Here is a 19,226-nt window from a genome sequence, read left to right as displayed (position 1 = left end):
GTGAACGAACAACTGTAACGTCCATCGCTGCCAAGGCAAAGAAATATCTCATCAAGCTAACTGAAGGCGCGTGGCCGGTCACGGGAAACCACATAAAACCTGAACACCAGAAGTCGTTATCTTGCTGCCCTGAGACAATTCTCCTAAAATGGGGGAAAATAAATTTGATTACTGTTGTGATCGTCCACATTCAGCCAGACCGAAATTATTTCGGTTTGATCTTGCGGCAAGTGCAGAGATCAACGAGGTCATGCGCTCACCATCATTCATATAGCTCAAGGACGCTAAACTTCAAAGAAGGGCATTAATGGCGTAATCTCAGTGACCGCGTTGCAGCTACCAGCAATATGGTAAACCACAGCCAACAAAAAAGCCAAGAATTGCTCCTCATGATAATAACATCAATCATAAGAAGCTGGCTGAACATAGGATTGATATCGTAAGACGAATCAAAGCCACAAAGCAAAGCTGCTCCCTTGGTCAGCATAACGTGATTGATCAACGCTTTATGTCACAGAGACAAGAAGAATAGTAATGACCAGGGGCCTAACCTAAGATTTTGCTATTACATACAATGTTACGTCAAACCACCTTAAGGGTATACAATACACATATATATTAAGACCATGTTTTTTTTCTGTCGAGACTTTGTACTACATCAAACTACCTCAGAAAGAAGACCCTGAAGACATATACAATCTTAGTTCAGGGTAGTTTGACATCATAATGAATTGGCTGCCCCTCCAAACACCAGTCTGGATTTGCGTCTGGATTTGCATCATCAGGGACGCTGTATGAATAATTATGATTCTGCAGCATAATTAGCTTCTGCGAAAACAAATAATAAGCACAGTTACAAATTTTTTGTACTCAACAAGATGGTAACCATTGAGCGGAGTAAGATATTCCTATCAAAGACATTATTTAGAGAGTGAACATAAAAAAATTGACCGAACTTGAAAGGGATACCACTGGAAGTTACAGATCAGTACACTACTTTGTCAGGAAGAACTTTTATAATACTGCATGCCGCATAAATCTACATACCTAAAACCACTGCTAAAATAAATATGAATGGTTACATACATTGGCCAGGCCACTACTTGCTCCCATGCAGTCTTCCCCAGGCCTAATACCGTGATAACCTTCCGGAAGTCTTCCAATTACGATTGACATGTTTAATTTCATATCATGATCTCATTTCTTAAAGAGATCGACAAATTTATTATATTTCTGTTCAAGTTGTTTTGAACGTCTAGCCTTAGTGAGAGTAATTTTATTATTTGCTTAAGAGACAAATGATAATGATATGCAAAAACAGCATTTTAAATGTTCTAATTACTCACTCTTAAGTGTATATTTTATTATTAAAATTATCAAATCTTAAGAATATAAAAGTATTTTATTACACGTGTTGGCCGCTAGCAAGGTAATATATCATACCTGTTAATAGAAGAAAGTTCCAAACGCACTTACAGATTAATCCAAAAATACCTTAAATTGGTGATCAGTATGATATAGATTAGGCCAATAAAGCTTGTTGCATGGGTAAATCAGGGGTTATGGTAGGTACCAAGTTCAAGACCACATTGCAGCCTCTGCTCAAAGAAAGTACAAAAGGAGGAAAGCACAAACATGAAAAAAAGGAATTATGAACAAGAGATTGCCACATAATCCTTAAGATGAATTCCATGATAACCAACCCATGTAACAAATCGCAGAGCAAGCAGCTTGAACTACCCAAATGTGCAAGTACTAAATGCTAAATTGCACAAAATCTGCATGAACCCACAGAAGAGATCTCTATTGGTATCCAATATTGGACATAGATCAATATTGCAGTGAGACAGTGCCCCATTGTCAGATTAATCACGTCTCACTGTAATATCGATCAATGTCCAAAATTGGTTACAGCACAAAACTAAAAACAGATTGTGGCAAAAAAAACTAAATCAGCATAACAAACAAAGAAAGGCAAGGGAATTTAACAGTAAGTTGCCGTGTAAGATACATGAATTCAAATTTCACAAATGAGAGCGCTAGGAATATATGGCATGACTAAAAACAAGTGAAATATATTGATACACACATGATCAACAAGGATTAGCATGTGCCTGGGAACGGAGCCACACACCAGGGTACCATTTGGGGGTAATGCTAAGTGTATCACAAATTCCACACTAATTTTTTAGTACAAGACACAAGTTGCTTTTAAAAGTAGACACAGGCTGGCTATTAACGAGGAAATGACCGCATGCTTGTGTCTTGCGGTACCAAGGTTGTATATGACTAATAAGTTTAGCATCATCCTCAATTTGGGAAGTTAGAAAAATGAAAGTTGACACCAAAGCTCATCCCTTACAGAAATACGGTTGGGTGGATTCACAAGGCAGACACCAAATAATTGTGAGAAGAGCTAAATATTTAACAAGACGGCTTCATAAACCATATCTTCAACTTAACAATGACCGCAAATAAATCTTCGTAAATTAAAATTATAAAACACCAGCACTGCAGAATAAAATGTACCTTCACCACATAATTGTTCGACCCGTGCAACAATGTGTTTGCCATAAGTGTACTTTTTCAGAGCTTGCAGGTGAACTTTTGCGCGATTAAGCAAGATCTCTCGCTGCTTATCATTACATGTTTCAAGAATCTTCTGAACCACATAATTTGCAAATTGATCTTTCATCATAACCTAAAAGACAAAACACCAGAAATATTGATTTCTGAAATAAAATTGCATCAATAACTATCCTATTAACCTGCTATATCACAAATCTCAGTGTCAATGTGAATCACAATGTTAGCTAACATAAATAGAAAAGGTTCATGAAATTCAAAGGAAAAAAAAAGTCAAGAAGTCAATGGATAATGCTTTAAAGGAAAACGATGTGATTAAGGCCTGCACTAGAGTCTTTTAAAGAAAAATCATGTCAACGTCCCTATTAGATAAGTTCTCTAGGGCTTATGTCACAGATTTATTAATAAGTCAACTTATAAGATTTCTACTTAGTCTGTCTAAGCTGGCCTTCCAATTTAGATGTTTGTTAGCTACTTACAAACCCATTCTAAAAGTCCTTCCACAATCAGGTCTGAGAGGTTAATTAAAATATATGCATGCATACATGCAGAGACGGAGAAGACTGTTTTATTCATAACAGGGATATCTACATAAAAGATGTAAAGGGAGTTTAATAAAAATGCAAAAAGAAAAAAAAACAGTTTTTGTTTTTCCTGTGAAATTTCAAGGCAGTCATTTGCATTAGGACCACCTTACCTCCACCGTTGTATACTTGAATGCATGCACAAGCACAACAGTGCGCAGACCCATACTCCGACCAACACCTTACAGTGCTCATCCCCCACCCCCACCCCACCCCACAAAACACACACACGAAAAAACTGACCCACAAAGGTAAAATGTTTCCAAGGACGTAACATAAAAGCTTTAGTAAACAAACATAATCTAAAAGTCAATACGGATTATCATTTCAAGATAGAACTACCCAATCTTACCAATAAGTTGTCATTTCCTTCAGTTTGACCCACTATTTCTTCAATCAGAAGATCCCTCTCTGCAGAACTACCATGTTCCAAACACTTTTCAATAACATTTGATGCAAACTTGTGCTGGCTCATTTGCACAACTTGTCCAGCCAATTTTTTAATAATTTGGCTTCTTTCAAGTGATTTTCCTCCCTCTAATACATGCTGAAATGAACACAATAGATTAAGCTTTGCTATGCAGATAAGTAATTTCATTGTCGCGCAGAAAAAAGCACCAAGAAGCAAGAATTAAGGGGGGGAAAGAAATAATAAAATAGATTAAAATACCAATACAAAGTAGAGAAACCCTGAAACAGTATAAAGAATTTAAATTTGTATCCTCTCCACTACAAAAAAATAGTGGAGAGACCACTACCTTATTAATAACCGTTGATTTACTTGGTGAGAGGATATCGTTCATTCGAAATCTAACACTCACCACAACCCTCATGAATGCACTCGCTCCTAATTTGCACTCAAAAAAAAATCACAACCATCCACTAAGTAATCAACAAGTTAAAAATATTAAAAATATGAGTTGATCATGCAATAAAACGTGAAACCAGTATCCCCCACTAAAAAAATCTTGATTTAATATCATGGTTCATGGAATAATAATTTGGGCCATCTTCGAAGAAGGTTACTCTCCATCAGCTCTCATCTTAATGCCCTCTTGTTTTGTGACGTTAATCTTCCCTGTGTTCTGATGAGGCTTATCTATGAATCACACATCTTAACACCACGTTAACAGGAGCCATCTTCCCCCACAATCATCAAGTCAACAAAATACCAAAGGAAAAAGAATTGCACGAGTATTTATATCTAAGGGAAAATTTTGGCAGCAGACAGCCAATTTGGAATGATCGCTTGTGCCCTACACATAAGACGCTAATAACTTCTCAAATCACAAATTTGGAAAGAGGCAAAGACAGTTATATATGGTACATTCTTGCAAACAAATTTCCATTAGAAACAAGAGCAACCTGAGAAAAATTTGTGAAATTGTGACATATGACAAGGGAATCACAAGTTCAAGAAAGGAAAAATGGTGGATACAATATACATGCATAATATACTAACAAAAGTTTGAGATTGTGAATGCAGAATGGACAATAAACCACTTATCCAGGACTGAGAATATGACGTTCACGATGGAATGATGAAAATGTATCTGGTCTTAGAGATGGAACGTATGCCAGAGGTAAACAAAGACTACCTGAGTAACATAATTGCCATACTGGTCCTGGGCAAGAGTGCAAGCAGACTGCAAAATCTCATCCACAATACACTGACTCTGCACCTCATCAGTACAATGCTCCAGCACTCTCTGCATCCACCAAAAGAATTTAGTACAGACAAAACAGGTTAGGGATCAAAACAGTTCCTATGCGGCTAGCTGTATTTACCTGAATCACCCGGCAACCATAAGGGTGCATAGAAAGCGACGCAACATTACCACGGAAAGCAGAAATGATAAAATCAATTTTCTCTGATGGAATACACTCAATACACTTTTGAATTACATGATTTCCATTCTGGTCACGCACACAACGCATAACATGTCCATCAAGTTCATGGACAAGCTGTGTTTTCTGCTCAAGATCAATCACTTCAAGTGCCTGCAGAGTCGAGCAGAGAGGGAATACGAGAAACAGTACAGACTTAGGTTTTCTGCCATGTTAATTTACTAACTTTTGAGTTCCAACAAAATTAAGCGTGAAGCAAATCAATGCAAATAAGTAACAACAGTAGGTAGAACCGTAGAAGTTCAGGTGATAAATAAAAAAGCCTAGCGGAGTGACAGTGTCCAAATTACAGTTTATGTTCTTAATAGAGAAAGAGTACCCACATAAAGGAAGAGGTTTTGCTTTGGCTTTGGTCTGTTTTTGTTGTTATTGACATCCTGTTGAGCTTTGTGCTAATTGTTTGGTTTTCTTTATCTTTCCTGGACTTGTGGGGTTTGCCTTCCCTTTAAACTTATCTACAATTAAGTCATGTAGAAGGAAGCAATTTAAACATTATGTAAAAACTTTCCAGCTGGACTTCACTTGATCAAAATTGACTAGCTAAACACTATCAGAAGAAAAAGAAAAGACCGGGCAATGCTCATGTGGTTTACACAATAGCAATACTGCAAAGCATCTTAGTGGACCAAATAGCTAAATGACAACAGATAACTGTTAGGATCAGCTAAACAGAAAATAACATATCATTACGCTAAGAGATATTAGTGGATGTTAGAGAAGGCAATTGAACATCTCACGCTAAGATCTCTTCATGTAATATCAGCGCAATATTTTCTTATTAACAAAAACCTACTTTACATAAGTTGGTCATATTATTCCAAGGATAACGCAGTGGTTAAGGTAGCAACAATATTGTGGTAAATAGATGAGATACAATTTTATTATGTACCGCTTGCTGCTAAGCCTCAGTGAGAGTGTGCAACATGCATATGTGAAAATAGAACTGGACCAACTACACATAGCCAGAAAGTAGCAAGAGATAAAAGCACCTTTTGAATTACACGACAGCCATACATCTGAAGACTCAAGGGCAAGACATGACCAACAAGTTTATTTGCAAGTTCTTTTCTCTGCTCAGGGCTTCCATATTCAAAGAACTGCAGAGGGGGGAAAAGATCAGTTCAGCAGCCTTCTTTTCCAATAATGAAGCACACAGATTGAAATGCATGTGCATGATGTCTGTCGTGTGTGTTTGTATATTGAAAGAGAGAGAGAGAGAGAGAGAGAGAGAGAGAGAGAGAGAGAGAGAGAGAGAGACGTTTATAATACAGTACCTTTTGAATTACATAATTCCCAAATACATCAGTCATTAATGTTGAAGCATGGGGAAGCACTTCTTGAAAGACAGCTGCCTTCTCTTCAATAGTACATGTTTCTAGCTTCTGCTGAATAAATCGACTCCCATGTTGATCAGCACTAATGTCAAAATCAGAAGATAAATTAGTGAATCATGCTACCATACAGAAAAGATACACATAAATTAAAATAATCCGGTAATCATACGGTCATACCTGAATTCAACAATGCGCCCAACAATATCTGACAGTTCATATCTCCTAGATTTGCTAGATTTCAGCTCCTCAAGAAAAGAGGGAGGTTTTTGTTCATCAAACTTTTCTCGCCCCCTCTGTCCTTGCCATCCAGAATAAGCACCTCCGGTTCGAGGTGAGTTGATTGAAAACCGCATATTGTCATTTCTCCTACCAGATGGACTTGCACTGGCCACAGGCGACCCTTGGTATATTGGACTACCAAGAGGAGAGGTAGGGTACTGCATCAACACAGCAACATTCTGGAGACCTCCAGGATAGTCTGGGCTGGCATTTCCGTCTTTCCTGACACCTGAGACGTTGATGGAACCAGTTCTCAGAGATTGAGGCCTATGATCAGGTGCATGTACTTGTCCCCTTTGTTGATCATAGTTAGCTAGTGGGCCTCCCATAGTACTTCCCCTGGACGCTACATGATCATATTGACCTATACCAGCATATGGATCTACAGAAGGATGCTGAAAATAAGACATGTAGATAGGATCCGGAAATGAAGGTTGAGCTGCAATACCAAGTTGTCCATAGAGCTTATAGAGATTCTGCATATCGGCCATAGGAGTTGCACTGTATCCGGTTGAGACGGCAGGCATTCCAGGTCCAAAGTTTGGAGTGGCATTTTCAAGAGGCACAGGAACTGCGCCATAGGGAGAATATCCGGTTATAAAAGGAGGAACAAGTGACGTATTCAATGCATAACTACCCATAGCTAACTGCGGAGCAAACAAACTAGAGGGCTGCAGGTTAGGGTGGTATGATGCTCCATACGCAGCATATAATGGTGGTGCGACTCCAGCAGATACCAATGCAGGTTGTACTTCGGATGCCGGTAGTTTTGACTGGCCGTGTGAAAAATGGTCCGCTGAATTGTTAGTATTTGGTGTTCTTGGATTAGTCACCAGAGAGTGACCCGGGCGAGCTTGAAAAGAGGAACCTCGTGCTTGCAAGCTGCTTTGTTGAGGGTGTTGTCGTGCAAGTTGACTTCTGTGTCCACCATTAGATATCCTTAAGTTCTTTGTCTCATCTTCAATACTACCAAAACTAGCACCAACCACACTGGTATGACAGTCCATATTGGTAATCGAAGTGTTTGTTTGTCCTTTCTGCCCAGCGGATGATGGCATCAACAAAGAAGCAGAAACATCATGCTTTGGGTTCGATTCAGCTGATTGAACACATGCAATGGGAGCATGATGACTGATTGTTTTGGACTCTGCTACAGACATGCTGATTGAAGAATCTTGTGCAGAGTTTAAGGCATCCAAATCTATTGGTTCTGTAGAACTATGTCTTGACGGATGAGTTTGGTTACTGTATATAGGAGAAGGAGTCCGAGGGAAATCTTCCTAGCAGAGTTCAAATAGTCAATCCATTACAAAAGGCGTAGTTATATGTGTACAGAAAATGAAAATTTAAGTATCAAGCGTTAGCATTAACAAGTCAAGAATATAAAAAACTAACACAAGCTACGAAGCGTTATCACCAAGTAATTTTACAGTTTCCTGACCTACCATCTAGAACAGCGGATTTCAATACCTGAATCAAATCCACGAGACTTTTATGACGTCCTTGCAAAGAAGATGTATGCTGTCCAGACACAAATGCAGAACTACTTCCTGCCTTCTCATCACATTCAATTTTAGGTGACTTGTCATCTTGAGGTTTCTCCTCATGAGCGGCGAGAGCAGGTCTGGACACAAAGGGCTCCTTTGTACTATCATCAAAGGATGACACCCTCCAATCTTCCCCCAGAGCACCAACATTATGGACCAGTCTTCGGTTATCTCGGGACAGAAGAGGTTGAGGGAGCCTGGGGTTTAAATTCACATTGGAGTGATAATATGCAAGATAAGCCGGATCAGATCTTAGTTGCTCTTCGGACTCAGAGGTTTCAACTGCACTAGTTAGGTTTTCAATGATACCTTCCAAGCTTGAGTTTTGATGCCTTCTTAGGTCACCAATGGCCAAACTTGAGCCCTCCATGCTAGGGGGTGCACTACCACTCCTGTTGGGGCCGGTGAACTCCCTGTTCCCATTAAAACTATGTCCTTGTAAAAGCATCCCCAACTCTTGTGCAGTCATGTTACTCGCAGATGAGGTATATGAAGTTGCGTCCCTGCTTGAAGGCCAATTCCTGGATCTGCTGCCTCCAATTATCCTCATTGGACTCTCCGTCGTCATTTTACTCAGCTGATACGAAAGTGCTTGTTATAGACGCAGCAAGAGATGTCAAACTCTATAGTGTTCCCTGCAAGTAACCCGACCGCGTCAACACAGAATGATCAAATTAACAACTTCAAATTACATCTTTGTAAAAGGCCCATCGCTACTATTATAGAGAGAACATGGGAACACGGTTAGGATCGAAGAAAGCCAGCGTTGTTTTATTCCTCAACTGCAAACTATAAATCAGTTCACATGATGTTGTGCATAAAGGAAAGGGGCGCGCGTCCGGAGGCAGACAGGGCTAACCCCTTCACCTGGCTCGTGAATGCATAATCGTCAAACTACACGTGTTGCAGTGTACTCAGGAAAGTCAACAACCAAGTAAGCTACCCACCTCCCCTCCTAGAGACACCAGTTAAACCAAGAACCTGAGAGCCCCTTCGCTGACCGGAGGGGACGGGCCGACTACATTGACGGCGCAAATTCAGCAGATTAATTAGACAAACTCACCTGAGCTTAACAGAGGCTATGTCACGCTCGGCTGCCTAATTAGCCGGAGTTTTCCCAAGCGTTACATCGCGAGAAGACAAAGATACACCAAAAGAAGACGACGCTGGACTTTTGAAAAAAGGAAAGGGGGAAAAAAAGAAAAATATGGAAGTATGATTGTTGAAGAAAGACAAGAGGGAACCAAACGCTGAAAAGATTCTCGCTCCCTGAGAAAGAAAAAAAAAAGCCAAGTAACCAGCCTCCATTATTCGTGCGACGCGAAAAACAATAAATCCGAATAGAGCCGCCGTTAGCAAAGTACAACGCTTCGAAATAATGACGCGAATAAATAAAAACAATAACAAAACAACAGAAGGTTTAATTGGTAACGAAGCAAATGCGACCGGAAGAAGAATAGCAGTCTCAATCACAAATTAACTTCTCAAAGCGGAGGCAAAACCTTCACCGGGTCGACCCAAGCTTCTTCACTCTGCGGTCGAATCCCCTAAACCCCCGATCTCTTCTTCACTACGCGCTTCTCGATCCAACCATCAACAGAGCGAAGAAAAAGAAGAGGCAGAAAAAAAAAAAACCCAACCTTTTGGACCTCAGGCCGAGTGAAGAAACAGAAATAACAAGAGAACGGCTCCTCCTCCATTCAAGAAATGGAGCCGATTCTCGAAACCCTACGGACAACTTCACAGCTTTCCCCAAAAAGTTTTTTAACAAAAAAAATTAAAAAATAATAATATAACGGAAGACTTGAAAGAGAGGGTTTTCACCTGCCCCCCAAAACCCTAGCTCCTCGAATAATCGTCAATATCCCCCCCTTTTCGCCCTGTGAATTAATTCCTGTTTGGGAATTTTGATCAGAAAATGAAAATCTTCATCAGAGAGAAAAAAAAATCGCTCTCAAGCTTTCTCGAAAGGCGAGGAAATGTTTGCTTCTAAAACCCTCAATTTTGCCGGGTTTCTGGGGGAAAAAAGAAATATATATATATATATATATATTTTTTTTTTTTCTTTTTCTCGCTTCCTACAGAGAGCTGCCGAAATGACAAAAACAGCCCGCTCCCAATGACATGCTTCGTCCTCACGTCACGTGAGACTCAGCAACGGGCAAGCGTGACGTGGATTAATCCGACCACAACCTGGCGCCGCTTCCGGACGGCTGGAGGGAGGATCGGCCCGAACGGACGGCTCGAATCGCTTAGGTGTCCCCGCGTGGCCAAAAGGGTTATTCTCGCCAAAGTTGCCTGTGTTGATTGAGTTGACCGAGACTGAAGCTTTGGGCGACCTATTATTAAATTATATATTTAAAGCCCACAAAATAGTATTTACAGAATTGTGAAATGTCAGTTATGCCACCCGGCCCCTCCCGAATTGCGCGATGCTTGCTGCGTCTCGCGGATGTGCCTCAGCCATTACGCTGTGTAAATGCGGGTAACGGCGTCAAGTGGGAGGTTCGTGACTTGTCGTGCGTAAAAAACGTAGGATTACAGCGCCAAGAGATTCGATCCCCTTTGCCCTTTCGCCCCACGCGTGGTTCTAGAGGAAAAACTACGGTTGCGGGTCCCGATACACGTGCTGCCGAAGAAGCGTGAGACCGTCGTCTCTTTGCGTCGTCCATACATTCGGCGTGCTTGTGGCTCAACTCAAGTGTTGGGCACTCGCTCTTGGCGCTGTGCTGTACAGCACATAAAAGCTGTGGAAACGGACCCTAGGCAAGCCTAGACGTAGGCGGAAGCCCGGTTTTCTCAGACGAACCGGGCTCACTGCCCTATCCCGGTTATCTCGGCGAAACCCGCACCGGCCGTCCAGCAAGCCCAGACACAAAGATGCTTGGCAGGAGTGCCCGGCCTGGTCTAGTCCGCGACCAGCGGCGACTCGTGGGAAGAATTGGATCTAAACGGTTCGGTCAGGCTTGTTTGGTCCAACTATCAAAAAAATAACCATTGGACCGGGCAACTCAGACCGGCATGGACCGAGCCCGGTCCGACTGTCAAGAAGATCGGGATCTAGATCTTACTCATCGTAATATTATTAAATATTATTTTTAAAATTTATATGAAGAATATGCAGTTAGATATTGTGTAAGTACACCAACATGCAGATTTTGCTTCTATGAGTTCAAGTCGGGGGGCAAATGTAAGAGTTTTGATAGGCAATTAATGATAGTGAGGCTAAGTGGGAGCCGTGGATCTGGATCTGAATCATCATCAAGGAATGTTTTTGAAATTGAACAATATTTATCCACACTTTTAGTTAATGCTCAAAATACTAATTTCGATATTTTGCAATGGAGGAGAGTTTATGGAACGGTTTCATATCCTATACTTTTCATCATGGCTCGTGGCTTACCAATAGTGCAGGTTTCTACAGTAGCTTCGGAATCCGCCTTCAGCACATCATGACGTTTGATCGACGACCACAAAACGTTACTAGATCCGTGTACCGTACAAGCGGTAATGTGCCTACAAGAATGATGGAGGTCCGAGAAAAGAAGTCAAGACATCGATCGGATGGCTAGTATTGAAGATAGATTTGATGAGTTGACAATAGGAGATGGAAATAGAGAGTAGAAATTACTCATTAGTTTGTATTTTTTATTTCTTAACTATAAATTTGTGATAAATTATCTTGAAAAGAGTTGCAAATGATAATGATATAAATGAGCAGGTGCCAACCTAGTTGTCATGTATTCATTTACTGTGTTGCGACAAATTCCAAAAAATATATAATTGATAGTGACTAATAAAAAAATTATTTTTTTAATTTCTATGATATTAGTATTGTAATTTGTATAGTTACAAGTGATTAATAATATGACTGAATTTTCATTGAAATTTTGCATTTTTATTTTAAAGTGCTCTTGAAATTTCAAATTTTTTTACAAAAAAGACTATTTTTAAGCAAAAAAATAAAAGGAAAATAACCGGTCTGGCCGGTGCCCGGCCTGATCGAGCCCAAACCTGAGCACGTGTCTGGGTCCCCTCTTTTTGCTCGGTACGAGCCCGAATTTTTATGCGGGGCTAGACCGTTTGAACAGCCCTACCAGCACACGAGTAGACACCTGATCTTTTATGCGGCCCATATGTTTCCTAGGATGGGGAGGGCTAAATTACCATATTTTTTTAGCCTCGTTTAATCAGTTTGGTATTTTTAGTGGTTCCGGCGAGGTTTTTATATTATCCTGAGCTAAAACTATAATTAGACCTGCGATTTCACCACATGCAAAATAAAAGCCAAAAAAGCCCATTCCTTATAACAGTTCTTAGCTGCCCAAGGTTTTTTTACTGTATTTAGAGGTGTTTTCATGCACTCTCCTTTTCTGTTCGAAAAAATATTTTATTCTAGTGAACTCAATATTTTTGCACGAGCTTTGGCATAGTAACTATCGTTATACTAATGCGCTAAATCTAGCATTTTCCTTATACTAATGTACTAAATAGCATTAATAGCATCACATGAGGTTTTGCAGATTTTTTCCACTAGCGACAGTCTAATTGAACGTTTGACTCAAAAGAATATACCAACATGTCATCAAAGTAATGTCTCGTTTGGTACGCAAGAATAAGGAGGAATGGAATAATCATTCTCACTTCCCATTCCTGATGCCAAACATACCTATTTTTTAGAAGTTGGAATGATCATTCTCACTTTATGTGAGGATGAACATTCAGAGTGAATTGATAAGGAATGATCATTCTCATTCAAGTGAGGATCAAATTAGTTACTTAATTTTTAATTATACTCCTATTGATAATTTATCAAATGAGTTAATTTTGATATCTAGAGATGTAGATTGTGGATATCATTCTTTATATTATTTTTGGACCTATGAAAGATGTGATACTCTTTTATTTATTTTTCTTTACTTTTTTAAGACTACGAAATAGTGAGTATTGTTTAAAAAATATAAACGGAACATACACCTGAGAGATAACATGTGCATTTGTATAAAACATAGCTAGATTAATGTAACCTATGCATAAATAAATTGTTTAGTTATTATCATTAATATTTATTTTTATCTTCTTAAAAATCTATGTTGTTGTAAGGACATTATCAGAAAATAAGAATTCATTTTCACTTGTGAACCAGTGATACAAAACATGGGAATGTGAATAAGATTTTCATTCTAGCTTCATTCTATAAACGCAGCCAAACAAGAGAATGTGAATGACCATTTCATTCCCACATACATTCTATTTCATTCCTTCTTCCATATATTTCATTCTCATTTGAGTTCATTCCCGCGTACCAAACAAGGCGTAAGTGTCTAAAAATACACTTGCTTACCGAAGTTAATATGAGAAGAGGTATAATACTTTTGGGTTGCAAAGCGAAAATAAGCCGACAGTTGTTGGGATTTTGTCTTTGATTCTTTATGTAACTTCATGAGAATTAGATAGGGTTAGAGTTCTATCATGATTAGGAGTTTGGGTTCTATCATGATTACGAGTTTGAGTTCTATCATGATTAGGAGTTTAGGTTTTATCATGATTAGGAGTTTGAATCCTATTCTAATTAGGAAGTTAGGCTAGAGATAGAGTTTTGGTTTCCCTATATATATTCTTCGGTGGAGGAAAAACCATGAAAAAAAAGTAGAGATGTAGTAGATGAGAGAGAGAGAGGGTTTTGTAGTCTTTATCCGTGTAAAAGATTACAAGGAGTGGGCTTTGGAGAGAATATAAGAGTTGGTTATGTATGTGAGGTTGAGAGATTGAGAGACGAGAGTTGAGTGGTTCCTCTTGTAGTTCTCCCTGATACATAGTGAATTTATCGTATTGTTGCCTCGTGGACGTAGGTCGAAGTTGGTCGACCGAGTCACGTAAATCTCAATGTTTTTTTTCTTGATTGTGGTTGTTCTATCTTATTGATTGGGGTTAGCTTCCGAGTTGCGCATATCATGGTAGGCGGAGAGACTGAAATTCCCCAACAACAGTAACATAGAGACACCGTCGCTCACTGAAATAACCTTCATCTTTGTTAGATATATTGAAAATATCTTCCCTTTCTTGTTATATTACAATGAGATTACATGTCTATATATACATACATCAACCAGCTATAAAGGAAAGAAATAAAAAGGAAGAAAATCAATGGGAAATCAATGGGCAATCCCAAATATATTGCACAATCAATGGGGAATCAATGGGCAATCCCAAATATACGTTAACACCCCCCCTCAAACTCAAGATGGGCTAGTGGAGGCCAGCTTGAGTTTGTTAAGTAAATGACAGAATCGGCCAGGAAGATGAGCTTTAGTGAAAATGTCTGCAGGCTGATCTATTGAGGATATAGGAAGAAGTTGCAAGGTGCCACGCTGAAGATGTTGACGAACAAAATGACAATCATTCTCAATGTGTTTGGTGCGTTCGTGGAAAACATCATTATGAGCAATTTGAATTGCACTTCGATTGTCACAATGGAGAATGGTAGCAGAGGATTGTGGAACTCCCATATCCTCAAGTAACCAACGGAGCCAAAGTAATTCAGAAGTAGTATCAGCTAGGGCCCGATATTCAGATTCAGTACTTGATCGAGATGTGACAGTTTGCTTTTTACTTCTCCATGAAATGAGCGAGTCACCCAAGAAGAAGCAGTAACCAGTTGTGGAGCGACGATCAGTAGGATCACCAGCCCAATCAGCATCAGAATAGCCAGTTAAAATTAAGGACGAATGAGCAGAAAAATGAAGTCCATGAAGAAGAGTGCCTTTGACATATCTTAGAATACGAAGAACAGCAGTAAAGTGAATAGACCGAGGAGCAGCCATGAACTGACTGACAACATGCACAGCATAGGCGATATCAGGACGAGTCACGGTCAGATAAACAAGACTACCAACAAGCTGTCTATATAAAGTAGGATCAGGAAGAGGTGTGCCATCAAATGGTGTTAGCTTAACATTGGTATCCAATGGTGTTGAGGCAATATTTGAATCAGTGAGACCAGATCTGGAAAGCAAATCAGAAGCATATTTGGCTTGGGACAAATAGTAGCCATCTGAAGAAGAAGAGACTTCAAGCCCGAGAAAATAACTGAGTGGTCCCAAATTTTTCATCTCAAACTGTTGACTGAGGTAGTTTTGTAAGTCAGAGATGGCCACAGAATCATCACCTGTAATGATCATATCATCCACATAAAGTAACAACAGAACAATACCCTTCTCAGTACGACGGATAAATAAGGCCGAATCATGAGGGCTAGAAGCAAAACCAAAACGTGCAATAGTGGAACTGAATTTTGCAAACCATGCTCTCGGAGCTTGCTTAAGACCATATAAAGCTCTCCGAAGAAGACAAACTTTTTGTGGAGGATGAGAATAACCAGGAGGAGGATGCATGTAAACTTCCTCTTCCAAATCGCCGTTGAGAAAAGCATTTTTAACATCCATCTGAAGAAGGGGCCAATGTTTTACTGCAGCAACAGCTAAAAGACTACGAACAGAGGTTAAACGAGCAACAGGAGCAAATGTTTCTTCATAATCAATGCCATATTCCTGAGTATAGCCTTTAGCAACTAAACGAGCTTTATAACGCTCGACAGAACCATCAGACCGAGTTTTAATCTTGTAAACCCACTTACATCCGATAGGAGTTTTGCCTGAAGGAAGATCCACTAAATCCCAAGTATGTGTTTTCTCTAAGGCATGAAGTTCCTCAGACATTGCTTGCTGCCAGAGAGGATCAGTACTAGCCTCACGGTAAGAATGTGGTTCTTGTAAAGAAACAATAGCAGAAAAACAATGATAATCTTGAAGATGATGAGGAGATTCTCTTATCCGATTAGAGCGACGAAGAGGAGGTTCAGGATCATCAGTGGAGACAGATGCTGTAGATGTGGGTGCAGAGGTGGAAGGAGAATTATCAAGCTCAACTAAAGATTCTGTATCAGAGGAAGGGAATAACTCAATGGAAGGGTCAGTGAAGAATGGTTGAGAGGCGGAAAAAGAACTATGAAATTTAGACAGAGTGGAGAACATGGTATGCTCCCAAAAAGTGACATGACGAGAAATTCGTAACCGACCAGACATAGGATCCCAACACCGATATCCTTTGTGTTCTTGTCCATATCCAAGAAAACAACAAAGACGAGCCCGCGGTTCAAGTTTGGTATGTTCATGGGGGTTAAGAAGAACAAAACAAGCACAACCAAAAACTCTAAGATTTGAGTAATCAGGTGGTTTACCATATAATCGTTCAAAAGGAGACAGATTCTGAAGGACCGGAGTAGGAAGACGATTAATGGTGTAAACAGAGGTAAGTGCAGCCTCACCCCAAAATTTTTCAGGACAGGATGCTGAAAGAAGTTGAGCACGAACAGAATCTAAGATATGACGATGTTTACGTTCTGCACGACCATTTTGTTGGGAGGTATAAGGACATGATCTTTGAACAATAGTTCCCTGCTGTTTGAGAAACTGAAGAAGAGTAGAATCTTGATATTCCATGGCATTATCAGTACGAAAAATTTTGATACAGCAAGAAAATTGAGTTGTAATCATGGTAGCAAAATCAATATAAATTTGAGATAATTCAGATCTATGCTTAAGAAAATATATCCATGTAAATCTAGAATAATCATCAATGAATAAAACAAAGTATTTGTAACCATTCACAGTAGGAGTAGGAGCAGGACCCCAAATATCAGAATGAATCAAGCCAAAAGGAGTATCACATTTAGAGTTACTATGATTAAAAGATAAGGCAGGCTGTTTTGCGAGTTGACAATGTAAACAATCAAAAGACTCAAATTTGGAAAGACCTAAAGTTCCACTAGAAACTAAAGGACGAAGTTTACTAGCGGATGCATGACCAAGACGAAGATGCCACTGGTATATTAATGGAATGGTGGTGGAAGCAGAAATCGATCTGGGAGCAGAAACTTTAAGAGATGTGAGCTCAAATAATCGTCCCACCTTGCGCCCCGTGCCAATTATCTGTCCCGTTTGAAGATCCTGAACCTGACAACCATGGGGAGAGAAAAGAACAGTTAGACCAAGATCACATAATTGACCAACCGAGGCTAAGTTTAGGGATAATTTAGGGACACAATAAGTATCAGGAAGGTTTAAATTTGAGGTAGCTGCTGTTCCAATATGGGTAATAGACATACAATTACCATCAGCAGTTTGAATGGGTGGCAGAAATTTGCTAGAAGTTTTATTAGATAAGAGAGACATTTGAGAAGTCATATGATTGCAACAAGCAGAGTCAAGAAACCAAGAATCACCTGCAGTGACAGCTAATGCAGTGGAAGATGAAGGATTGGAGGATATCACCTGTCTGAGAAGAGCTTCGAGATCGCTAACATTAAGAACAGAGGAAGGGGACTCATCAGAAGGAGCAGTAACAGCAGCAGCAGAAGAACTAGCCTTAGAGAAAAACTTAGATTTTGTTGAAGTGCCTTGAGGACGAGGTGGACGGGTTGGACAATTTTCCAAAATATGACCATGTTTGTGACAGTATCTGCACTCAATAGTAGGGCAATTTGCAAATGTATGTCCAGTATTTCTACAATTCTTGCACAAAAATGAGCCAGATGCAGAACGTGGCCGAGTGATAGCAAGAGCAACTTCCGGTGAGGGAGATTTGATCAAACCAAGACGTGTTTCCTCAAATAAGATTTCTTTAACAGCAGCATCCAAAGAGGGTAAAGGATCACGATGCAACAGAGCAGCACGAACAGATTCATATTCAGGACGTAGAGCCATGAGAACCTGAATAAGGCGAAGATGATCATCACTGATATTAGCTTGTGCTAATTGATTCCATATAGGCTGAATGACAGCAAGGAAGTCATTAACAGATTGTCCGGAGTCTTGTTTAAGACTGGCAAGAGTTGTGAGCAGTTGATAATAGTGTGCAAGACCTGTAGTTTTGTACCGATTGGACAAGAAATCCCAAATTTCTTTTGCAGTATCAAAATCAGCAAACTGGATATGAATGGCTGAAATAGAGGTGTTACATAACCAGGTAATTATCTGATGATTTTTGCTATCCCAATCTTCAAGACGTTCTGCATACTTGGTATTGTTTTCATCAGCATCTCGGACTGGTTCAACAACATCGCCAGTAATAATACGCCAAAGCTTGCGTCCAATTAAGAAGCTTTTCATTCGTTGAGACCATAGAGTATAATTAGAGCCATCCAAAATAACAGTAATAGGACGAAAGATTTCAGATTTCTCCATATCAACAAACCCCAAAGAAGAACCAAACATAAGAGAACTAAAACCCACAAAAGTCACACTTTTATGTATGACAGTTGAGAAGGAGAGCAGATCTGATCGGTTCTGGGCGACGGGAAGCGAGGATCTGACCGGAGGAGGCGACGGAAGGCGCGGATCTGGACGGAAAAGTTCGCTGGCGACCGGTTGAGCGGCGAAGCCCTGTCTGGAGGAGGAAGCTCGGTTCTTGGCGGCGGATCTGGTCGGCGCAGGGGCTGCTGGAAGCGTGGCCCGTCGGAGGAGGTGAGGGTGGCGCTGTTCTTGAGTCTGGAGCTCGGCTTGGAGGAGGTTGCTGACGAGCGGATCACGAGAGGCAGAGGCGGGATCGGGTTCGAGCTCGGCGGTGGTCGAACGGAGGTCTCGGCGGTCGGGCGGCGGTTCGCCGGCGACGCGAAGAGGGCACGAGAGGAGAGAGAGAAGATAGAGGTTGGTGATCTGATTTAAGAGCAGAGCTCTGATACCATGTTAGATATATTGAAAATATCTTCCCTTTCTTGTTATATTACAATGAGATTACATGTCTATATATACATACATCAACCAGCTATAAAGGAAAGAAATAAAAAGGAAGAAAATCAATGGGAAATCAATGGGCAATCCCAAATATATTGCACAATCAATGGGGAATCAATGGGCAATCCCAAATATACGTGAACAATCTTTAACAAGTAAATGAAATAAATTATACCGCGTAATCCCTTCCTTATT

General features: G+C 40.1%; 2 protein-coding genes across 5 annotated transcripts in view; both read right to left on the bottom strand.

Moving 5' to 3' along the window:
- On the bottom strand, positions 460-10,241 carry LOC109841392 (pumilio homolog 5). Of its 4 annotated transcripts, none has more exons than XM_020410339.1 (10): positions 10,063-10,241; positions 8,162-8,873; positions 6,590-7,971; positions 6,353-6,494; positions 6,068-6,175; positions 4,959-5,171; positions 4,769-4,879; positions 3,523-3,717; positions 2,530-2,701; positions 460-828 (listed from the first exon to the last, which is right to left on the bottom strand). In XM_020410339.1, exons 2-10 carry the CDS (start codon positions 8,804-8,806, stop codon positions 803-805), a joined length of 2,994 nt encoding a protein of 997 aa, XP_020265928.1. In that variant the 5' UTR covers positions 8,807-8,873; positions 10,063-10,241; the 3' UTR covers positions 460-802. The 4 variants fall into 4 exon arrangements, with proteins under 4 accessions (XP_020265928.1, XP_020265929.1, XP_020265930.1 ...); XM_020410340.1 differs by lacking the exon at positions 10,063-10,241 and adding an exon at positions 9,879-9,972; XM_020410341.1 differs by lacking the exon at positions 10,063-10,241 and adding an exon at positions 9,741-9,845.
- LOC109842630 overlaps positions 17,191-19,226 on the bottom strand; it is a 6,511-nt gene continuing 4,475 nt past the window's right edge. Inside the window, exons 8-9 of the mRNA XM_020411481.1 lie at positions 17,522-18,519; positions 17,191-17,252 (exon numbers count right to left, since the gene is read on the bottom strand). Coding sequence (XP_020267070.1) covers positions 17,191-17,252; positions 17,522-18,519 — 1,060 coding nt within the window. The remainder of the gene's footprint in view (positions 17,253-17,521; positions 18,520-19,226) is intronic.

The sequence above is a fragment of the Asparagus officinalis genome, chromosome 5, assembly GCF_001876935.1.
Source record: "Asparagus officinalis chromosome 5, Aspof.V1, whole genome shotgun sequence".
In the NCBI taxonomy this organism is placed as follows: domain Eukaryota; kingdom Viridiplantae; phylum Streptophyta; class Magnoliopsida; order Asparagales; family Asparagaceae; genus Asparagus; species Asparagus officinalis.
The sequence above is the reverse complement of the archived record's forward strand: the minus strand, read 5'-3'. Positions and strand labels throughout refer to the sequence as shown.

What these genes read in the sequence shown, in the direction of transcription:
- LOC109841392 (XM_020410339.1), bottom strand. Translation starts at nt 8,806, where the DNA reads ATGACGACGGAGAGTCCAATGAGGATAATTGGAGGCAGCAGATCCAGG. An exon ending in GTCTCGTGGATTTGATTCAG is followed by an intron (nt 7,972 to 8,161) that starts GTATTGAAATCC and finishes GAACTCTGCTAG; the next exon opens with GAAGATTTCCCTCGGACTCC. An exon ending in GCTGTCGTGTAATTCAAAAG is followed by an intron (nt 5,172 to 6,067) that starts GTGCTTTTATCT and finishes TCGACTCTGCAG; the next exon opens with GCACTTGAAGTGATTGATCT.